The 17,505-nt window shown below is 46.4% G+C and overlaps 2 protein-coding genes and 1 pseudogene across 5 annotated transcripts in view; all 3 read left to right on the top strand.

Moving 5' to 3' along the window:
- LOC112236104 (plastin-1-like) overlaps positions 1–4,491 on the top strand; it is an 11,320-nt gene extending 6,829 nt beyond the window's left edge. For all 4 annotated transcript variants that reach the window (XM_042318742.1, XM_042318741.1, XM_042318743.1 and 1 more), the window contains 11 exons: positions 80–161; positions 286–451; positions 671–813; positions 919–1,014; positions 1,105–1,300; positions 1,828–1,906; positions 2,627–2,741; positions 3,159–3,292; positions 3,377–3,500; positions 3,587–3,711; positions 3,821–4,491. In XM_042318742.1, coding sequence (XP_042174676.1) covers positions 80–161; positions 286–451; positions 671–813; positions 919–1,014; positions 1,105–1,300; positions 1,828–1,906; positions 2,627–2,741; positions 3,159–3,292; positions 3,377–3,500; positions 3,587–3,711; positions 3,821–3,959 — 1,399 coding nt within the window. In that variant the 3' untranslated portion in view covers positions 3,960–4,491. The remainder of the gene's footprint in view (positions 1–79; positions 162–285; positions 452–670; positions 814–918; positions 1,015–1,104; positions 1,301–1,827; positions 1,907–2,626; positions 2,742–3,158; positions 3,293–3,376; positions 3,501–3,586; positions 3,712–3,820) is intronic.
- Positions 4,492–8,281: 3,790 nt separating this feature from the next.
- On the top strand, positions 8,282–11,954 carry LOC112236099 (annotated as a pseudogene).
- Positions 11,955–12,944: 990 nt separating this feature from the next.
- On the top strand, positions 12,945–17,202 carry LOC112236100 (endophilin-B1). Its single transcript, XM_042318740.1, has 10 exons — positions 12,945–13,315; positions 13,675–13,816; positions 13,920–14,048; positions 14,177–14,310; positions 14,423–14,515; positions 15,758–15,841; positions 16,046–16,159; positions 16,255–16,355; positions 16,448–16,781; positions 16,863–17,202. The coding sequence occupies exons 1-10, from the start codon at positions 13,259–13,261 to the stop codon at positions 17,196–17,198; spliced, it is 1,524 nt and encodes a 507-aa protein (XP_042174674.1). The 5' UTR covers positions 12,945–13,258; the 3' UTR covers positions 17,199–17,202.
- Positions 17,203–17,505: the final 303 nt, after the last annotated feature.

The following is a 17,505-nucleotide window of genomic DNA, read 5'->3' as shown; positions in this document are numbered from 1 at the left end:
ACACACACACACACACACACACACACACACACACACACACACACACACTGCTATCATATACTCTGTTTTGTCATTGCAGTAAAATGATCAACCTCTCCCAGTCTGACACCATCGATGAGAGAGTAATCAACACCAAGAAACACACCACCTTTACCATGACCGTGAGTTAACACACACACACACACACACACACACACACACACACACACACACACACACACACAGAGGAAAAGTTGGATTGTCCCTTATCAAAACTGTAACTCACTCTCTCTCTCCCTTCTCTAGGAGAACCTGATGCTGGCGATAAACTCTGCGTTGTCTATCGGCTGTACCGTGGTCAACATCGACGCCCCTGACCTGATGGCTGGGAAACCCCACCTGGTGCTGGGGCTGCTTTGGCAGATTATCAAGATAGGACTGTTTGCTGACATAGAGATCAGCAGCAACGAAGGTACACACACACACACATTGTCAAACACATACACACATGCACGCATACACAGCCACAAACAAAGAGAGTGTCTAATTTAGTTTCAATGTCATATGAACTTTATGCCCATGTTCAATTATATGACCCCACCTGTAACATCCTGCAACCCTATTGGCTGTTTGTGTGTGTGTGTATCTGTACCACACTGCAAGCCGATTGGCTTATTGTGTTTATTTGCAGCTCTTATTAACCTGCTGTTTGAGGGGGAGGAGTTAGAGCACCTGATGTCATTGTCTCCTGAAGAACTGTTGCTACGCTGGGTCAACCATCACCTAGGCAACGCTGGGGCCCAACCAATCAGCAACTTCAGCCAAGACATCAAGGTAATACACACACACACATTCACTCACGTACAGTCACGCGCGCACACACACACACACACACTGAAAATATGTTGTTTATGTATTAATGCTGTTATTATACTGTAGGATTCCAGGGCATATTTCACCCTGTTGGACCAGATCTCACCTAATGGAGAGGACATAGACGAGATGGCCATCCACATCGATATGACCGGCATCAATGTAAGTGGGTGTATATTCATATGTGCGTGTTCATGTTTTCATGCGTGTGTGTGTGTGTGTTGCCATTTTCGTTTGTGTGTGTGTGTATAGGAGCGTGACGACGAACGCAGGGCAGAGATGATGCTTCGCCAGGCAGCCCGTCTGGACTGCAGACAGTTTGTGTCTCCTATGGATGTGGTGTCTGGCAACAGCAAGCTGAACCTGGCCTTCGTAGCCAACCTCTTCAACACACACCCGGCCCTGAAGAGGACTAACAGCAACAACATAGACACAGCACTCATAGAGGGTGAGCTGCACACACACGCACACACACACACACACACACACACACACACACACACACACACACACACACACACACACACACACACCTGGCCCTGAAGAGGACTAACAGCAACAACATAGACAGCACTCATAGAGGGTGAGCTGCACACACACACACACACACACACACACACCTGGCCCTGAAGAGGACTAACAGCAACAACATAGACAGCACTCATAGAGGGTGAGCTGCACACACACACACACACACACACACCCACTGGCCCTGAAGAGGACTAACAGCAACAACATAGACAGCACTCATAGAGGGTGAGCTGCACACACACACACACACACACACACCCACACGGCCCTGAAGAGGAGTACACACACACACACGGCCCTGAAGAGGACTACACACACGGCCCTGAAGAGGACTAACAGCAACAACATAGACACATCACTCTTAGAGGGTGAGCTACACACACACACATACACTCTTTCTCTCTCTCACAGCACACTGTAATATGTGTACTGTTGTCCTAACAGGAGAATCTAGAGAGGAGAAAACATTCAGGAACTGGATGAACTCTCTGGGAGTTGCTCCCTATGTCAACCACCTCTACTGGTACAGTAACCACACACACACACGCACACACACACACAGAGAGAGTATGCATGTGTGTGTGTTGATGTTTGCATGTGTTGATTGGTGTGTGTGTGTTGATGTTTGCATGTGTTGATTGGTGTGTGTGTGTTGATGTTTGCATGTGTTGATTGGTGTGTGTGTGTTGATGTTTGCATGTGTTGATTGGTGTGTGTGTGTTGATGTTTACATGTGTTGATTGGTGTGTGTGTGTGTTGATGTTTGCATGTGTTGATTAGTGCTTGTATGTTGATGTTTGCATGTGTTGATTAGTGCTTGTATGTTGATGTTTGCATGTGTTGATTGGTGTGTGTGTGTTGATGTTTGCATGTGTTGATTGGTGTGTGTGTGTGTGTGTGTGTGTGTGTGTGTGTGTGTGTGTGCGTGTGTGCGTGATGTGCGTGTGTGTGTGTGTGTGTGTGTGTGCGTGTGTGTGTGTGTGTGTGTGTGTGTGTGTGTGTGTGTGTGTGTGTGTGTGTGTGTGTGTGTGTGTGTGTGTGTGTGTGTGTGTGTGTGTGTGTGTGTGTGTGTGTGTGTGTGTGTGTGTGTGTGTGTGTGTGTGTGTGTGTGCGTGTGTGTGTGCGTGTGTGTGCGTGTGTGTGTGCGTGCGTGTGCGTGCGTGCGTGCGTGCGTGCGTGCGTGCGTGCGTGCGTGCGTGCGTGCGTGCGTGCGTGCGTGCGTGCGTGCGTGCGTGTGTTGCAGTGACCTGTGTGATGCGGTGGTGATTCTCCAGTTGTATGAGAAAGTCAACGTCCCTGTAGAGTGGAAAAAAGTCAACAGACCTCCATACTCTGCACTGGGCAGTAACATGAAGAAGGTACACACACACATTTTAAATACTTTACTTGAATCCACCAATCAAATTGACAAAAAAAGGATCCAAAACATTTCAAAGGTCGATGTATGAGTTGCACTACAGAAAGCACCTGCTTCTCCAAACAGCTAGGCTGCCCATGACAGCTGAAACAGAGAGTACCTAGCCAATTGCTTTGCCCTAGTTTATGTCAGGCTTCTCAGCAAAGGCCTGCTCCACGTAGTCCAATGAGCAGCCCACTTCCAAAACGAGCACCTACCCTAGCCTCCCCCACAACAACAATATCCGGCGTATTTGGCACACACACACACATGCACATGCGCGCGCACACACACACACAGATACTCTCTTTTATCAATATATTGTTGATGAAAATACAGAGGATTTCCAGGCATTGTGTTGGTGTGTCTGTGTGTGTAGTTGGAGAACTGTACCTATGCGGTGGAACTGGGTCGGAATAAAGCTCGATTCTCATTGGTGGGAATTGGAGGAGTGAATCTGAACGAGGGAAGTCCCATGCATACATTGGCTCTGGTCTGGCAGCTGATGAGGAGGTATTTACAGTACAAACACACTCCTTTCCTTTTCACTTCGACATCTCTCTCACCTCTTACTATCCCTTTATCATCCCCCCCCAGGTACACTCTCCAGGTGTTGTCTGATCTAGGAGATGGGGAGAAGATTGGAGACCAGATCATAATCAACTGGGTCAACACTCAGCTCAAAGAGGGAGGCAAGGACTCACAGATCAGCAGCTTCAAGGTGGGTGTGTATGAGTGTGAGTGTGCAGTGCACGTTGTGTTCGTGTGAACAGCTTTAATGTGTGTGTGTGTGTGTGTGTCCTGCAGGATAAGCTGATCAGTACTAGTCTCCCAGTGATAGACTTGTTAGACACCATCGCCCCCAAATCTATCAAAGAGGATCTGGTGAAGAGAGGGGAGCTCAGCGATGCAGACAAGCTCAACAACGCCAAGTAAATAACCCCTGACCCGTAACCTCTGAACTCTAAATGACCTCGACCCCCAACCTCTAACCTCTTACTTCTGACTGACCTCTTTCCCTTCCCTTTTGTCTTCCTGTAGGTACGCTATCACGGTATCCAGGAAGATTGGAGCCCGTGTCTATGCTCTGCCTGATGACCTGGTCGAGGTGAAACCCAAGATGGTTCTGACTGTGTTCGCATGCCTGATGGGGAGGGGCATGAAGAAAGCTGACGGCTGAACACACACACACACTAACATACACTAACAGCCTGTCCCAATCGGCTCCTTTCCCTTTACCCTCTTCCTGTCTCCTGCACATCTAGTCTGTGATTAGATCAGTGTATATAATCGGAGAATCAGAGCGCAGCTGATTGTTCATTAAACATTTATTTCATACTGATAGAAACCGAGCGGTTATGTGCCTAGTGTGCTCAAGGAGGCACTGATGGATCATTTTAATATCTAAATTATGAATGTATTAATTCATTCTGCGTAAAAGAAACAACAGAATAGAATTATAAATCTATGTAGTGGAGGGGACGTGAACCCTTTGGTTTCAATCACACACACATACACACACCTTACAGAATTAACAGTACAGACACACTACAGACCTGTAAATGTTGTGTAATTCTCTTGACTTAGTAAACTCAATCCACCCGAAGATAACAGACTGACATTTTGTTCATGCAAATTTTGTGTGTGTGGGAGGGGTGGTGCATTTTTGAATACTCAATCATAAACATGTATAATAAAACCCATTTAAGAAACACGTGTTTTTGACACCCTTCATCCGGGACTGAGATAAATGGAAACATAGGAAACAAAGGAGAACTGTGTGTTGGAATGAGGTCAGTTAGCCTTGTGGGATTTGATGCATGGTCCCAACTTTCATCTCAGTAACAATGCTGGGATGTGACTTAGTCCATTTATTTCACAGTTACATCTTCCCCTCTTGCCTCACTCCCACATTTCAACTGGCAGTGATAATTACTGTACCACAGATACAGCTTTTTTGGGCTGAGCCTCAGAGGTGGAAACACAAACGGCAACATTTTGGAGCCAAACACTGGTGCTCAGCCTGATAATGGAAATAAACCACACGAGACCTACAAACTCTTAGAATATATACCACAAGAGACCTACAAGCTATTTGAATATATACACAAGAGACCTACAAGCTATTTGAATAAATACACAAGAGCTCTTAGAATATGAAGTACCAGTCAAAGGTTTGGACACACCTACCCATTCAAGGGTTTTTCTTTTATTTATACTATTTTCTACATTGTAGAATAGTGAAGACATCACAACTATGAAATAACACATATGCAAATATGTAGTAACCAAAAAGGTGTTAATCAAATCAAAATACATTTTGTATTTTAGATTCTTCAAAGTAGCCACCCTTTCTTTGCCTTGATGACAGCTTTGCACACTCTTGGCATTCTCTCAACCAGCTTCACCTGGAATGCTTTTCCAACAGTATTGAAAGAGTTCCCACATATGATGAGCAGTTTTTGGCTGCTTTTCCTTCACTCTGAAGTCCAACTCATCCCAAACCATCTCAAATGGGTTGAGGTTGGGTGATTGTGAAGGCCAGGTCATCTGATGCAGCCCTCCATCACTATCCTTCTTCGTCAAATAGCCCTTACATAGCCTGAAGGTGTATTTGGTCATTGTCAGTTTGAAAAACATAGTCCTACTAAGCGCAAACCAGATGGGATGGTGTATTGCTACAGAATGCTGTGGTAGCCATGCTGGTTAAGTGTGCCTGCAAACTTGATGATTGAGTTGGAGCCGTGCATGGCCACGCAGTCATGGGTGAACAGGGAGTACAGGAGAAGGCTGAGAACGCACCCTTGTGGGGCCCCAGTGTTGAGGATCAGCAGGGTGGAGATGTTGTTTCCTACCCTCACCACCTGGGAGGCCCGTCAGAAAGTCCAGGACCCAGTTGCACAGGGCGGGATCGAGACCCAGGGTCTCGAGCTTGACGACGAGTTTGGAGGGTACTATGGTGTTAAATGCTGAGCTGTAGTCAATGAACACCATTCTTACATTGGTATTCCTCTTGTCCAGATAGGTTAGGGCAGTGTGCAGTGTGATGGCGATTGTGTAGTCTGTGGACCTATTGGGGCGGTAAGCAAATTGGAGTGGGTCTAGGGTGTTAGGTAGGGTGGAGGGGATATGATCCTTGACTAGTCTCTCAAAGCACTTCATGATGACAGAAGTGAGTGCTACAGGGCGATAGTCATTTAGTTCAGTTACCTTGGCTTTCTTGGGAACAGGAATAATGGTGGCCATCTTGAAGCATGTGGGCACAGCAGACTGGGACAGGGATTGATTGAATATGTCCATAAACACACCAGCCAACTGGTCTGCGTTTAAATGTTTTACTCATGTTGGCCACAGAGAAGGAGCCCACAGGCTTTGGTAGCGGGCTGTGTCAGTGGTACTGTATTGTCCTCAAAGCGAGCAAAGAAGTTGTTTAATTTGTCTGGGAGCAAGACGTTGATGTCTGCGACGGGGCTCGTTTTCTTTTTGTAATCCGTGATTGACTGTAGACCCTGCCACATACGTCTCGTGTTTGAGCCGTTGAATTGTGACTCTACTTTGTCTCTATACTGACACTTTGCTTGTTTGATTGCCTTGCGGAGTAATAGCTACACTGTTTGTATTCGGTCATGTTTCCAGTCGCCTTCCCACCATGAGTACAACATCACCAATGCACTTGCTAATAAACTCGCTCACCGAGTCAACGTATACGTCAATTGTCTGAGGCTACCCGGAACATATCCCAGTCCACGTGATCGAAGCAATCTTGAAGCATGGAATCCGATTGGTCAGACCAGCGTTGGATAGACCTGAGCATGGGAGTTTCCTGTTTTAGTTTCTGTCTATAGGCTGGGAGCATGGAGTCATGCTCAGATTTGCTGAAGGGAGGGCTTTGTATGCATCACAGAAGTTAGAGTAGCAATGGTCCAGAATGCTACCAGCCCGTGTCGCGCATTCGATATGCTGATAGAATTTAGGAAGTCTTGTTCTCAGATAAGATTTGTTAAAATCCCCAGCTACAATAAATGCAGCCTTAGGATATAAGGTTTCCAGTTTACATAGAGTCCAGTGAAGTTCTTTCAGGGCCGTCGAGGTATCTGCTTGGGGGGATATACACGGCTGTGACTATAATCTAAGAGAATTCTCTTGGTAGATAATGCAGTCGGCATTTCATTGTAAGGAATTCTAGGTCAGGTGAACAAAAGGACTTGAGTTCCTGTATGTTGTTATGATCACACCATGAGTCATGAATCATAAGGCATACACCCCCGCCCTTCTTCTTACCAGAGAGATGTTTGTTTCTGTCGGCGCGATGCGTGAATAAACCGGGTGGCTGTACCGACTCTGACAACGTATCCCGAGTGAGCCATGTTTCCGTGAAACAGAGAATGTTACAATCTCTGATATCTCTCCGGAAGGCAACTTGTGCCCTAATTTTGTCCACCTTGTTATCTAGAGGTTGGACATTGGCGAGTAATATGCTTGGAAGCGGCGGATGGTGTGCTCGCCTTCTGAGTCTCTCCTGCGGCGACCACGTTGTTTTGGGTCGGGCTCTGGGATAAGATCCCATGTCCAGGGTGGAGGTCCAAACAGATGATCTGCTTCAGGAAAGTCGTATTCCTGGTGTTTTTAAGTTGACGTCACTTTTATATCCAATAGTTCTTCCCGGCTGTATGTAATAACACTTGAGGTTTTCTGGGCTAACAATATAAAAAATAATACATAAATAACAAATTACTGCATAGTTTCCTTAGGTCCTGAAGGACCTGATGCGACGCGACCATCTCTGTTGGCGCCATCTTGCATGGGTGACTACTTTGAAGAAACTCAAATATAAAATATATTTTGATTCGTTTAACACTTTTTTGGTTACTACATGATTCCATATGTGTTATTTCACAGTTTTGATGTCTTCAATAGTATTGTACAATGTAGAAAATAGTAAAAAGAAAGAAAAACCCTTGAATGAGTAGGTGTGTCCAAACTTTTGACTGGTACTGTATAATCACAAGATATCTACAAACTCAGGCTAGTAGTCCAGATTCTCAATCTCAGAACCACCTGCAGAAGTAGACAGACATACACAGTTATATTGCACAGTAGAAAAAGGCCAATGTGATCATCATATTCAATAGGACATGCTGGACAATAACAGTAACATGCAAATATTTAGATTTTTTCTCCCCACAGATATCCTATTCAATTACTGGTATGTGAATTCTGTAAATCTGTACATTTTACATCATATCTGCTGCAGTTCCTCAAGGGAGAGCCGTTTGCGTTTGTAACTTGTCCGAATCAAGACTGGACCTCTACAGTTGCCATAGCCAAACGTCACTTAGGAGCGAAAGATTTCAAACGGCTCCTTTGGGGAAGACTTGAGGGCCGAAATGTTGTCGTTTCTCTCATAACAGTGTACAATTTAGCCAGCTGTTTTTAAATAGAGCTTTTTGTGGACTGTTCACAGTCCCTGGTCTAAAGATGAAAGGCTTGGAAAGGTCCGCTATGATACCTGCACTGCAGGAGCTAGCGAGGTGAGACTGTGCTGTCTATACGGTGGACATTGTTATTGTTTTGCTACTGTAGGTAACGTTAATTTAGCTAACATGCTAGCTAATGCTGGCTAACTTAGTACAGTTTTCCAACTGCTCCTCACATTGTTTAGTAAAATAATTTAACAGTATGACTTGATAAACGTCACTAATGCTAACTAGCTCGGTAGCTTGTTAATAGTACACTAAGCTCGCTACTGTAGCTAACTAATTAACTACATTGCTGTAACAACTTGTTGTCAATGCAGTAGGTTTAAATAATGCAAAAACAATTGACCTAGTGTCGTCCGGGTTAGGGAGGGTTTGGCCGGTAGCGACTCCTGTGGCGGGCCGCACGCAGTGCACGCTAACCAAGGTTGCCAGGTGCACGGTGTTTCCTCCGACACATTGGTGCGGCTGGCTTCCGGGTTGGATGCACGCTGTGTTAAGAAGCAGTGCGGCTTGGTTGTGTATTGGAGGACGCATGACTTTCAACCTTCGTCTCTCCTGAGCCCGTACGGGAGTTGTAGCGATGAGACAAGATAGTAGCTACTAAAAAAATTGGATACCATGAAAAAGGGGTAAAAATTCAACAACAAAAAGAAAACAAAAGTGTTTCACAGCATGGCCAGTGCAATTGAGGCAATCTATTTTTCTTCTTTTGTGTTAAAAAAAATCATAGCTGTGATTTCTCTCTCTCTGTATTCCATTTCTCTCTCTCTGTATTCCAGGTGGATGGTAACAGTAGTAGTCTCAGTATGGGGTCCATTTCTCTCTCTCTGTATTCCAAGGTGGATGGTAACAGCAGTACTCTCAGTATGGGGTCCATTTCTCTCTCTCTGTATTCCAGGTGGATGGTAACAGTAGTAGTCTCAGTATGGGGTCCATTTCTCTCTCTGTGTATTCCAGGTGGATGGTAACAGTAATAGTCTCAGTATGGGGTCCATTTCTCTCTCTCTGTATTCCAGGTGGATGGTAACAGCAGTACTCTCAGTATGGGGTCCATTTCTCTCTCTCTGTATTCCAGGTGGATGGTAACAGTAGTAGTCTCAGTATGGGGTCCATTTCTCTCTCTCTGTATTCCAGGTGGATGGTAACAACAGTACTCTCAGTATGGGGTCCATTTCTCTCTCTCTGTATTCCAGGTGGATGGTAACAGTAGTAGTCTCAGTATGGGGTCCATTTCTCTCTCTCTCTGTATTCCAGGTGGATGGTAACAGTACTCTCAGTATGGGGTCCATTTCTCTCTCTCTGTATTCCAGGTGGATGGTAACAGTATTAGTGATTTCTATGATTTCTCTCTCTGTATTCCATTTCCCTCTCTGTATTCCAGGTGGATGGTAACAGTACTCTCAGTATGGGTTCCATTTCTCTCTCTCTGTATTCCAGGTGGATGGTAACAGCAGTAGTCTCAGTATGGGGTCCATTTCTCTCTCTGTATTCCAGGTGGATGGTAATAGTAGTAGTCTCAGTATGGGGTCCATTTCTCTCTCTCTGTATTCCAGGTGGATGGTAACAGTAGTAGTCTCAGTATGGGGTCCATTTCTCTCTCTCTGTATTCCAGGTGGATGGTAACAGTAGTAGTCTCAGTATGAGGTCCATTTCTCTCTCTCTGTATTCCAGGTGGATGGTAACAGTAGTCTCAGTATGGGGTCCATTTCTCTCTCTCTGTATTCCAGGTGGAAGGTAACAGTAGTCTCAGTATGGGGTCCATTTCTCTCTCTCTGTATTCCAGGTGGATGGTAACAGTTGTAGTCTCAGTATGGGGTCCATTGTTCTCTCTCTGTTTTCCAGGTGGATGGTAACAGTAGTCTCAGTATGGGGTCCATTGTTCTCTCTCTGTTTTCCAGGTGGATGGTAACAGTAGTCTCAGTATGGGGTCCATTTCTCTCTCTCTGTATTCCAGGTGGATGGTAACAGTAGTACTCTCAGTATGGGGTCCATTTCAGGCAGTTGAAGCGTCCGGTGGAGGAGCCATCGTTCAGCCAGATCCTGATCCCTCTGCAGTCTGTCCTCATCCCCACACTGCCCTCTACTGGCCCTGCAAACACACTGCACCACAACGAATTCCCCGGACACTGGGCCTACCTCCATGGCTTTGACGTTACAGTGGGTGTGGGGGGAGAGGTTTGTCTTTCTTTGTGTGTGTGGGGGGGGGATAGTTTGTCCTTCTGTGTCTGTGTCGTGCCACATGGTGTGTGTGTGTGTCTCATGATGATGTGTGTATAGGTGGAGATCCTAGCATTCCTCCAGGAGCCCAAGAAGATCGGCCTGAAGGGAGGTGATGGGAGGAGCTACACTGTGATGTGTAAACCTAAAGATGACCTCCGGAAAGACTGTCGCCTCATAGAGTTCAACTGCCTCATCAACAAGGTGTTTAACCTGTCACTTCTCCAACTGGCATCTGTACATCACTCTGCTGTAGCCCAGAGATGACAGAACACTTCAGACTATTGTGTGTGTTTGTGTGTGTGTGGGTACAGCAGCAGGTCAGCCTACTGTCGCTCCACAGCGGTGATGTCCGTGGTGGGCTACATCCTGGGTCTTGGAGACCGCCATGGAGAGAACATCCTGTTTGACTCATTCACCGGGGAGTGTGTTCACGTCGACTTCAACTGCCTCTTCAACAAGGTGTGTGTTGCTTGGACTTGCTTGCACCTCAACAAGTTCATGAGGCCAAATTGAATACATGCCTCTCGATCCCACCCCTTCTCTTTCTCTCTCCTCCCTCTCTTTCTCTCTCCCTAACCCCCCTCACTCTCTCAGGGTGAGACGTTTGATGTTCCGGAAGTGGTTCCGTTCAGACTGACCCAGAACATGGTCCATGCTATGGGCCCTATGAGGACAGAGGGGCTGTTCAGAACCGCCTGTGAAGTCGCGCTATGCCTGATGAGAGACCAGAGAACCACTCATGAGGTACACACACATATAAACACACACATATATTAACACAGGGATTTAAATGAAGCTGTCCCTCTTGCCAGAGGCTACTCAGATCAACATGTGCCAAACTAGCCCACCAGGTGAGTGGGACTTCAAAGGACCAATGGTGGGGTGTACGTGTGTGTGTGTGTGTGTGTGTGTGTTTCAGTGTACTGAAGACATTTCTCCCATGACCCTCTGGTAGAGTGGAGTAAACCCAAAGGACAATCCAAGACACAGGCCAGTGAGACTGGAGAGATAGTCAACGAGAAGGTACACACACACTCTATCCCTCTCTCTCTCTCTCTAAATAAATGTTCATATAAAACACAGTATCTCTAAATAAATGTGAAAGGATGAACTAACACCTCCTGTCTCCCCTCCCAGGCCAAGACCCATGTGTGTGAGATTGATCAGCGTTTGCAGGGCGTGATAAAGAGTCGTAACAAGGTGTTGGGTCTGCCTCTGTCTATAGAGGGACACGTCCACTACCTGATACAGGAGGCTACCGACGACAAACTACTGTGTCAGATGTACCTGGGCTGGGGACCTTACCTGTGATGCACACGGCGTCTCTGAGACACTGTTTACAATGTTCAATATTTGACTTGTTCTGTTATCAATGAAATTCTCTTCCCTTTTCATGTTTTTGTAAATCTGGAGTAATTGTTGTGTTTTTCATGGGGCAGTTGCAAATTTTACTGTAATAAAAAAAAAAGTATTTTCTGAAATGTGTGTGTAATCTCATTACAGCTGCAAGTCTCTTGGGGTATGTCTCTATAAGCTTGACACATCAAGCCACTGGGATTTTGGCCCATTCAAGGCAAAACTGCTCCAGCTCCATCAAGTTGGATGGGTTCCGATGGTGTACAGCATTCTATAAATCATACCATATATTGTCAATTGGATTGAGGTCTGGGCTTTGACTAGTCCATTCCAAGACATTTAAATGTTTCCCCTTAAACCACTTGAGTGTTGCTTTAGCAGTATGCGTAGGGTCATTGTCCTGCTGGAAGGAAAACCTCCGTCCCAGTCTCAAATCTCTGAAAGACTGAAACACAGATACACCATTCCTTCAATTCTGACCAGTTTCCCAGTCCCCGCCAATGGAAAAACATCCCCACAGCATTTGGTGGGTGGCCCTCTTTTGGTAGGTTTGTTGTGGTGCCATATTCTTTCCATTTTTTAAATGGATTTAATGGTGCTCTGTGGAATATTCAACGTTTCAGATATTTTTTTATAACCCAACCCTGATCTGTACTTCTCCACAACTTTGTCCCTGCTTGCTTAGTGGTGTTGCAGACTCTGGGGCCTTTCAGAACAGGTGTATATATACTGAGATCATGTGACACTTAGATTGCACACAAGTGGACTTTATTTAATTGTGTAACTTCTGAAGGTAATTGGTTGCACCAGATATTATTTAAGGGCTTTTCCGTGTTTAAAAAAAAAAACAAGTACATTTTTTTCATTTCGCTTCACCAATTTGGACTATTTTGTTTATGTCCATTTACATGACATCGAAATTAAAATCCATTTAAATTACAGGTTGTAATGCAACAAAATAAGAACAACGCCAAGGGGGTGAATACTTTTGCAAGGCACTGTACATGAACCATTCACTCACACATGACAGAGGGAGTTTGACATTTTGCGGGACACCTAATCTTCTTCGCGTCATAGCGCGACAAATGTTCTTTGCAGCAGCCCATTGACGTCACCAAAACATCCCCTAAAGCCGCGAATAGAGAAACGAGCTGCTGGATAGGTAAACAGATTCCGCTGTCATTCATTCAAACAACGCGAGCTGATATGATGGATATTCTTAGCTCCTCTGTGTGGAAAATGTTATGACATGATACATCACCGCTAGTCATACTCTGTCTTTCGAGAATGGTCGTTGTTTACGGTCTCAGTTTTTCACATGCCAGTAATCCGGTTAGAAGAGATGTCTTTTTATAGCTGTCCACGGCTGCTAGACAACTAGCCTAGCTCGTTGCGCCGTAGGAGAGCGGCCGACCTTGACCAGATGGATATCACGAGGCTCGCTGTGGACGCGGGCGCGTTTATCAACCGAGCTGTTCAGGTGAGGGAGATGTTGAATTTAACTTCATTGATCTCCAAGGGTCGATTTCTATGTCAATCTGATTCAGTTAGATAGTAGCGGGGATGACAGCAGTGTATTTGCCTAACATATATAGCTAGTTGTCACAAGATGTAATCATAATAAATAAATTGTGCTCAAGTGAACAAAGCCGCTGGTCGGCAATCGGAGATTCAGCACCATTCATATGGACAACGTCATGTTCAGCACCACGTGACAGTGGACAGCGACGGTCTCAGGAGCAGCCATTCCTCAAAGAAATAGCCTTTCATGTGATCCTTTGAAACTGCATCTACAACACACACACTCTCACACATAGATGACGTGTTGTATCTCCTCAGTATACGGAGGAAGCTCTGGGGCAGGCTGAGAAGACAGAGTTGGACAGCCGGTTGGGGAGTCTCCTGGACAGAGCAGAGTCCACTAAGACCTGGACTGACAAAATCATCTCACAGACTGAGACTTTATTGCAGCCTAACCCTGGTTAGTCTGTGTGTGTGTGTGTGTGTGTGTGTGTGTGTGTGTGTGTGTGTGAGCTAAGGGATTTTAACCTCTAACCCCTGATCTCTGAACCCTAATCTTTTAGGAGCTCGTTTAGAGGACTTGTTGTATAAGGGTCTGGATTGGAGCGCCCCTGAGAGGCCAACCCCCCACGAGCTGCTGAGTGAAAACATGATGGACGCTGCTCTGGAACTGGGGAGAAACACACCCTACGGTACACACACACACACACACCCTACGGTACACACACACACACACCCTACGATACACACACACCCTACGGTACACACACACACTATGGTTAGAGACTGGACATGTGTATATATGTGTGTGTGTGTGTAGGTAGTACTCTGATTAAGTGTGGGGAGTTGGAGAGGCAGATCGGGTTGGCGAACAAGAAGCTGATCCAGAGTACAGACATCAACTTCCTGTCTCCTCTACGGAGGTTTACTGACCAGGAATACATAGTCATACAGGTACACACACACACACACCACACCACAACACACACACACTATTATAACACAAATACACTCTGACAACTGCGTGTGTGTGTTTGTGTGTGTGTGTGCGTGCGTGTGTGCGTAGAATGAGCGCAGGCAGCTGGTGAATAAGCGGTTAGATCTGGACATTGCGAAGGCTAGACTGAGAAAGGCACAGGAAGCAGACAGCGAGGCCCGGGTGAGAACACACATACTGCTGACCTCATACTGCCCACCTCCTACTGCTGACCTCGTACTGCTGACCTCATACTGCTGACCTCATACTGCTGACCTCATACTGCCCACCTCATACTGCTGACCTCCTACTGCTGACCTACTGCTGACCTCCTACTGCTGACCTCGTACTGCTGACCTCCTACTGCTGACCTCGTACTGCTGACCTCGTACTGCTGACCACATACTGCTGACCTTTCACTGCTGACCTCATACTGCTGACCTCATACTGCTGACCTCACACTGCTGACCTCACACTGCTGACCTCCTACTGCTGACCTCTCACTGCTGACCTCGTACTGCTGACCACACACTGCTGACCTCGTACTGCTGACCCCATACTGCTGACCACACACTGCTGACCTTTCACTGCTGACCCCATACTGCTGACCACACACTGCTGACCTCGTACTGCTGACGTCCTACTGCTGATCTCCTACTGCTGACCTCTCACTGCTGACCCCATACTGCTGACCACATACTGCTGACCCCATACTGCTGACCACATACTGCTGACCCAATACTGCTGACCACATACTGCTGACCTCACACTGCTGACCTCACACTGCTGACCTCCTACTGCTGACGTCTCACTGCTGACCCCATACTGCTAACCTCCTACTGCTGATCTCACACTGCTGACAACATGAATTGACCCTTCGCTAACCAGCTGAGCTAGCAAACAATGTAACAAATTATCATTTTGGAATATCAAAATACTCCAAAAGGCTCTGCATCTCAGGAATCACAGTAGCAAGTACCCCTGGTGCACTGTTCAATTATTTTTAAATTATTACATTTTTGTTATTTAAAAAAAAGAAACTCAGTTTTTTCCATAGCCCTCACTGACTTTCATGCGATTTAAACGTGAGCTTGTCCTAGGTGTCAGACTGGACGACAGTTGCTATCCATTGGACCTACTCAGACTTAACGAAGGGTCAGTGGTGGCTTGAAAGATTTATGCTATTTGGGTCAGGAGAGGTGTGCCTTAGGTTTCCAAGAATGTCAACAATGCATAGCATCAAAAGTCAAGTCTCATCTCTCTCTCCTCTATCTATCTCTCTCACCCTCTCTCTATCTCATTCTCTCTCTCTCGCTCTCTGTGTCTCTTTCTTTCTTTCTCATTCTCTCTCTTTTTCTCATTCTCTCTCTCTCTCTCTCTCTCTCTCTCTCTCTCTCTCTCTCTCTCTCCCTTTCTCTCTCTCAGGGTCTAAATGCTAACCCATTAGGAGAGGAGTATGTAGATCATGTCTCCTACATGTTCAGCTTCCTACGAGTCAGATGGCTGAAGGTCAGTCCTCACATATACACATGCACACTCCCGCACGCTTGTTTTAACATCAGGTAGCACAGTAAGACTGGACGATATAATGAAAATGGACCAGTAGTTTTCTCATTGGTTGGTCCTGTTCCTGTCTGTTTTCTCATTGGTTAGTCCTGTTCCTTTATGTCTTCTCATTGATTGATCCTATGTATCTCTATCCATTGCTGTCAGATGTGGGCCCAGGAAGTCTCTCAGGCAGAGATGGAGCTGAGGATCTCTCAGTGTGTGTTTGACCGACAGTCAGAGATCACCAGACTACTGCTGGAGGGAATCAACACTACACATGTATGTACCAACACGCTCGCGCACACACACATTCACATAGACTGGTATTAACACAGACACCTGCTCACTCTCTCGTTCTACCCTGTCTGTTGCAGGCTGCCCATTTGAGAAGCCTGTCTGACTTTGTAGAAGCCCAGGGTAGCTACTACGCTCAGTGTTACCAGCTCACACAGGACCTACAAACCCAACTGGCCTGGTGTGTATGTGTGTGTGTGTGTGTGTGTGTGTGTGTGTGTGTGTGTGTGTGTGTGTGTGTGTGTAACCACTTTTTGTTTTCTCTCATTGTAGTGCTCCCCCTCTGATCTGCTACAATAACAACTGGCACTTAGAAACTAACCAACCCTCAACAGGTAACCTGCCCTTAGCAACCATTCAGCCCCTAGCAACCAGTGACTCTGCAACAACCAACCAGGCAACTAGCCAACCCTTAGCAACCACCCAGCCCTTAGCAACATGTGAGTCTTCGACAACCATCCAGGCAACTAGCCAACCCCTATCAACCAACCAGACAGCCAATGAGTCCTCAAAAACCAACACGTCCTCGACAACCAATAAGTCCTTGACAAACAACCAGACAAGCAGACAACTCTTAGCAACCACTGGATCCTCTACAACCAACCAGGTAACCAACTAGTTTAGATTAGTTTATTAGACAAAAATCACATATCAAGGTCAAAGACTTATTTCCATGTTGGTCTGCTAGGCTTTGTCAATCATCCAGACAAACAGCCAAGCCCTACAAACCAACCAGGCAACCAGCCAACCCCTACAAACCAACCAGGCAACCAGCCAACCCCTACAAACCAACCAGGCAACCAGCCAACCCCTACAAACCAACCAGGCAACCAGCCAACCCCTACAAACCAACCAGGCAATCAGCCGACCCTACAAACCAACCAGGCAACCAGCCAACCCCTACAAACCAACCAGGCAACCAGCCAACCCCTACAAACCAACCAGGCAACCAGCCAACCTCTGCAAACCAACCAGGCAACCAGCCAACCCCGGCAAACCAATCAGGCAACCAGCCAACCTCTAGGAACCAATCAGGCAACCAGCCAACCTCTACAAACCAACCAGGAAACCAGACAACCCCTACAAATCAACCCGGCAACCAGCCAACCTCTAGGAACCAACCAGGCAACCGGCCAACCCCAACAAACCAACCAGGCAACCAGACAACCCCTACAAACCAACCCGGCAACCAGCCAACCTCTAGGAACCAACCAGGCAACCAGCCAACCCCGACAAACCAACCAGGCAACCAGCCAACCCCTACAAACCAACCAGGCAACCAGCCAACCTCTAGGAACCAACCAGGCAACCAGCCAACCTCTACAAACCAG

This window comes from Oncorhynchus tshawytscha, unplaced genomic scaffold (assembly GCF_018296145.1).
Source record: "Oncorhynchus tshawytscha isolate Ot180627B unplaced genomic scaffold, Otsh_v2.0 Un_scaffold_339_pilon_pilon, whole genome shotgun sequence".
NCBI lineage: Eukaryota > Metazoa > Chordata > Actinopteri > Salmoniformes > Salmonidae > Oncorhynchus > Oncorhynchus tshawytscha.
This window is presented reverse-complemented; position numbering and strand designations above follow the sequence as displayed.

What these genes read in the sequence shown, in the direction of transcription:
- LOC112236100 (XM_042318740.1), top strand. Translation starts at nt 13,259, where the DNA reads ATGGATATCACGAGGCTCGCTGTGGACGCGGGCGCGTTTATCAACCGA. An exon ending in GGGGAGAAACACACCCTACG is followed by an intron (nt 14,049 to 14,176) that starts GTACACACACAC and finishes GTGTGTGTGTAG; the next exon opens with GTAGTACTCTGATTAAGTGT. An exon ending in TACGAGTCAGATGGCTGAAG is followed by an intron (nt 15,842 to 16,045) that starts GTCAGTCCTCAC and finishes CATTGCTGTCAG; the next exon opens with ATGTGGGCCCAGGAAGTCTC.